The sequence below is a fragment of the Pistacia vera genome, unplaced genomic scaffold (assembly GCF_008641045.1).
Source record: "Pistacia vera cultivar Batoury unplaced genomic scaffold, PisVer_v2 Contig898, whole genome shotgun sequence".
Lineage (NCBI taxonomy): Eukaryota > Viridiplantae > Streptophyta > Magnoliopsida > Sapindales > Anacardiaceae > Pistacia > Pistacia vera.
In genome coordinates, this window is record NW_022196776.1 from 543,280 (window position 1) to 548,735 (window position 5,456).

Here is a 5,456-nt window from a genome sequence, read left to right on the forward strand (position 1 = left end):
CTTCTTCATGAGGAAGACATATATATTTCGAGGAAAAACTAATATAGGAAGAAAATATCTTTGTGATTACATTTCTTCTAATTAAAAATAAATATGGCAACCATTCACTTGTGGACGGATGGATAGAGGGACGTATGGGCAACCATCCACTTGTGGTCGGATGGATAGAGAGACGTATGGTTGAAAGTGCATGCTTTCGATCTTGAGATCAAACTGTTAAGAATTTTTTTTTTTTATCTAACACAATAAATATGCTTGAATTTTATTATAATCTAAATGAATTTACATAGATAAGTGCAAATTTTTCTTTATTCTTTTGCATGTATAAATAAAAGGGGTTCATTTTTATTTTTTTATTTTTTATAATAATAAATTGGAAGATTAATATTTAACATATTTATATCTTTGTTGTTTGTTTTTTACACGTTATGGTACATTTAGTTAGAGGTTTAGGAAGATTACTTCGATAATCTATCTTTGATTTCGAACATTACATTGTTTAGTTGTCAAGTAATAAAAAGTTTTGATAATCGTTCAATATTAATAATAATTAATGTAAATGATATAGAAGGTTATGTGATTACTGATCCAAAGGGTGTTATTAAAATATTATCGGGGTAATCTATTTTTTATACCAGTTTTACTCTTATTTAAAAAAAAATTTGGACACAAATGTCCTCATATATTTACCAAATAACAATTAAGCCAACTATACGAAATAACTTCTGTAACCTCATAAATTTTTTTTTTTCAACAGAAATGCCCCTCATTTTATGTAAATTAATCTTAATTTTGTTACTATTTTACCCCTAAGCAAATTAATTCTATAACATTCTCAATAATCTATTTTATTGGTAATTCTATCTCATCAGTAATAAAACATTCTTGAAACAGACGCATTAAAAGCAAATAATAACAAAGTTGGTGATGAGAATACATAAATACTACCCTCGAACTAAGTTATAAACCCAAAACAGTTTAAATATTAAAAACAAAAATTGGCTAAACATGAATACGATTCTATCAATCTATAACTGGGTAGATCTTTATNGAGAGATTCCCATTAATCTCACTCGTTGTTCAGAACTCAGGACTCTTGACTTGGTCATGAATAAGCTGGAAGGGACAATTCCTTCTGAACTAGGAATTCTGTTGAAATTAACAGGACTAGGACTTGCCGTCAACAATCTAACTGGACCCATCCCTCGGTCACTTTCAAACCTCTCGTCTCTAAAGCAGCTTTCTCTGTCAGAGAACAGTCTCAGCGGCAATATCCCTGTTGAGCTCGGCCGGCTGAAGAGGCTCAACATGTTTCAAATATCGGCAAATAAGTTCTTAACAGGTCCAATCCCAACCCAGCTCTTCAATATCTCTTCTATGGAGTACTTTGGTGTGGCGGAAAACCAACTTGTTGGAGAAATCCCACATTACATTGGACTAACACTTCCTAATATCCGTGTACTTCTCTTTGGGATTAATAGGTTTACAGGGGCAATACCTCATTCAATATCTAATGCAAGTAAACTTGAAAAGCTAGATTTTTCACAGAACTTTTTTACTGGCTCAATACCTGTAAATCTAGGAAGATTGAAAAATCTGATCAGGCTCAACTTTGCTGTAAATAACCTCGGAACCGGGGAGGGTGATGACCTTAGCTTTCTCACCTCTTTAGTTAACTGTACCCACTTAGAAGTACTCAGCCTAAGCAATAATAGCCTACGTGGGAAATTGCCGGATTCTATTGCTAATTTCTCATCCCAACTTACCTATTTATACATGGGAGAGAACCGGATATCTGGTAACATCCCAACAGGCATTGGAAATCTGAAAAATTTGATCTCAATAGGCATCGAGAAGAATCTTCTCACAGGAGGCATTCCAATATCTATGGGATATCTCTCGAACCTGCAAATCTTGTCCTTGTTTGGAAACAGTTTTTCAGGTGAAATTCCTTCATCCCTTGGAAATTTAACTTACTTGATAGAACTCAGTTTAGATGAAAATTTCATACAGGGAAGCATACCTTCAACTCTAGGGAATTGCCAACTACTACAGAGTTTAGGTCTCTCAGAAAACAACCTGTCTGGAGATATACCATTTCAAGTTATTGGCCTACCTTCCTTATCAGAATGGTTGGACTTGTCTCGCAATCATCTAACTGGGTCCATACCCTCAGTAATTGGTAACCTGAAAAATATTCGACTATTAGACTTGTCACAGAATAAATTATCAGGTGAAATTCCAAGTTCCTTTGCAAATTGTATTGGCCTCGAGCGCCTACATCTGAGAGATAATTCCTTTCAAGGACAAATCCCCCCGTCTTTAAGTTCCTTAAAAGGTCTTCAAGACCTTGACATTTCGCGGAACAACTTTACGGGAAAAATCCCCAATTTTTTGGAGACATTTCTGTTTTTGCGAACGTTAAACCTGTCCTTCAATAATCTTGAGGGTGAGGTACCAAAAGAAGGCATCTTTAAAAATGCAAGTGCAATTTCAGTCACAGGAAATGCTAAGCTTTGCGGTGGAATCCCAGAATTGAATCTGCATAGTTGCCCATCCAATGGCTCCAGGAAATTCTGGCAACGATCCACTTTCAAAATAATAATTGTAACAGCTTCTTTGGCTACCTGTTTACTTTTAACATGCTTTGTGATAGTCTGTTGGAGGAGAAAAGGAAGAAGAAAAGCTTTGCTTGATTCTCCTATGGAGGATAAGTATGTGAGGATTTCTTATGCAGAGCTCTTGAAAGCAACAGAAAGGTTCTCCTCCGCCAATTTGATAGGCAGTGGGGGTTATGGTTTCGTGTATAAAGGCAGCCTAGGCCGTGAGGAAACACCTGTTGCAGTGAAGGTACTAGATCTTCAACAAAGGGGAGCTTCAAAAAGCTTCACTGCTGAATGTGACGCCTTGAGGTGCATTCGACATCGCAATCTTGTGAAAATAATCACTTCTTGCTCAAGTCTAGATAACAAAGGCAATGAATTCAAGGCTTTGGTTTATGAGTTCATGTCTAATGGGAGTTTAGAAGAGTGGTTACATCAAAATAATGAATTGGAAAATCCGAGGCCAGATCTGAATTTGATGCAAATGCTGAGCATCGCCATTGATGTAGCGAATACATTGGAGTATCTCCACCACCATTGCCACACACGCATTGTTCATTGTGATCTTAAGCCAAGCAATGTGCTACTTGACAATGACATGGTTGCCCATGTTGGTGACTTTGGGTTAGCAAGGCTACTTTATGATAACCCTCCTCAAGACCCAACCAGCTCAAGTAGGTTAAAGGGCTCCATCGGTTTCGTCTCTCCAGGTAACACCAACTCTTTTCTTAGAATCTTGTTAAGGCTGCATTTGGTTCTTGAAAAGGGTAACAGAAGATTAAAAGAACCAAGTAATTTTTTTTTTAAATAAAAAATTTAAGAATCGATTTTCAATGTCCTTTTCAAGAATCAAAAGGGAGACTAACAGATTTTTCATTACTTGTGAGTAAACTTTTCTCTTTCGTATTAATTATTAAGTGTTCATTTTTAATTAAAAACAGAGTATGGATTATCTGGTGAGGTTTCAACATATGGAGATGTGTATAGCTTCGGCATCCTATTGCTGGAAATGTTCACTGGAAGGAGACCAACTGATGACATGTTCAGGGAAGGCCTTAACCTTCATAGCTTTGTAAAGATGTCAATGCCAGATCAAGTAGCTGAAATTGTCGACTCAACAATTCTGGAAGAAGCACTTCAAATCCAAGTTTGCAGAGGTATATTGCAACCAACTTTACAAGGCAAAATTCACGAGATTCTAGTCTCAATATTGAAATTAGCCCTCCAGTGCTCCGCAGAATTGCCAAGTGAAAGAAAGCAGATCAAAGATGTCACCGTGGAATTGCAAGAATTCCAAAAATCATTTCTGGCTTTCAGGCTATAATTAACAGGTTAGCAATTTCCGAGAAAAGGTCGAAGGCGTGTAGTATGAAGATTTGTCACCATATTTGACTTTAAAGGCTACTGCAGTGATTACATAATATCTTTGAAAAAGTCTTGAAGAGGTGGCTCAGCTCAGGGTTTGGTACATGTTGCCTTTAACTTTCGCAATTGAAATTTAATAATTCAATCCTAATCCAGCCATGCTTATATTTTAATCCCTTAATCTTCCCATGTATTCATTGAACTTTTGTATGAATCTTCCTTCTATTATATTATATTGGTCCTCTATCTGTATATTATCCTATTATTTATTTTTCAATCTAAAATGGCCAATCAAGTGGCTATACAAAGAATTTCATATAATCAAGAATAACTATTTGGAGATTCCTTCTGTTCATGTCAAGACTTCGAATAGGCCATTTAAGGAAAATTTAAAAAATCAAACAAGTTGACGTTTAAAAAGAAAATATACTTAAGCCTGCTCTAATCCAAATAATATCAATACATAAATATGCTTAAAACAAGACAGAAGGAATAAAATAAAAATCATGATCTCAATGATAAAGATATAGTTTAACCTTTTTATATTGGCAATTAGCGTTAATGACAATAATGACATGTTCTCCACGAAAAAACAGTAGTAGAGTTGTTACAGAAATTTTGCTAAAAATGTTTATTCTTTTAAAAAATATATATATAATATTAATTTTTATCAACAGTGTTTTTAATTATTTAAAAATATTTTCCAAATATATCGAATTAGAAAGATAAGGCAGAATCTGGAAAGAAATTGATCCTAATGACATCTCTGCCCCTTAGATATTATTTATTTGATTAAACAACTTTTTCGCACCCAAGGTTTGCCTTAACGACACTTTTTCACTCAAAAAGTTTTAAAATACAATTTTCACACCCAAAGTTTATATTCTGTTAATACCCAAAATATATTTTACTTTCTCAGCAAGTGTTCCGTGAGTTACTAAGAGCTAGGGTAAGAGAGATTTTATAGAGTGGAGGTCGATGGATTGAATGGTGATGACTAATTGAATATTTACTGTCGGAACCAATCAAAAATCAATAAGAACAAGAAACTTTAGCTTTGTGGTGGCCAACAATCAGTGAGAAATCAGGTAGGACTGGATCTAAAAATTTCTGTTAGGGTGAACCAAAATAAAAACTAATTGCATATTAATATTTCTATTACGATAGGCCAAAATTTAGAAATTGTACATATTAATATTTTTTTTTTAAATTTCATGGCCCACCTTCAACTAGTACTATATCTACCCCTGAAATTAAGTATCGGAGTGAGAGGAGTTTTGTAGAGAAAATACAGGAGGTTAAAATGGTGGTGATGAAGAGAATTTGAAATCGGCCGAAATCGATTTTAGATAATAACGAAATATTAACTTTAAATTAGAAAATGATATTTTAAAATTTTTTGGATGAAAAAGTATCATTAAGGCAAACCTTCGGTGGGAAAAAGCCGTTTACTCTATTATTCAGCCATATTTTTAGACACAATATTAG

The 5,456-nt window shown here is 34.4% G+C and overlaps 1 protein-coding gene across 1 annotated transcript; it reads left to right on the plus strand.

The window, feature by feature from the left end:
* Window positions 1-1,008: 1,008 nt before the first annotated feature.
* LOC116119641 (putative receptor-like protein kinase At3g47110) lies at window positions 1,009-3,927 on the plus strand. Its single transcript, XM_031405581.1, has 2 exons — window positions 1,009-3,394; window positions 3,545-3,927. Exons 1-2 carry the CDS (start codon window positions 1,009-1,011, stop codon window positions 3,925-3,927), a joined length of 2,769 nt encoding a protein of 922 aa, XP_031261441.1.
* The last annotated feature ends 1,529 nt before the right edge of the window (window positions 3,928-5,456 follow it).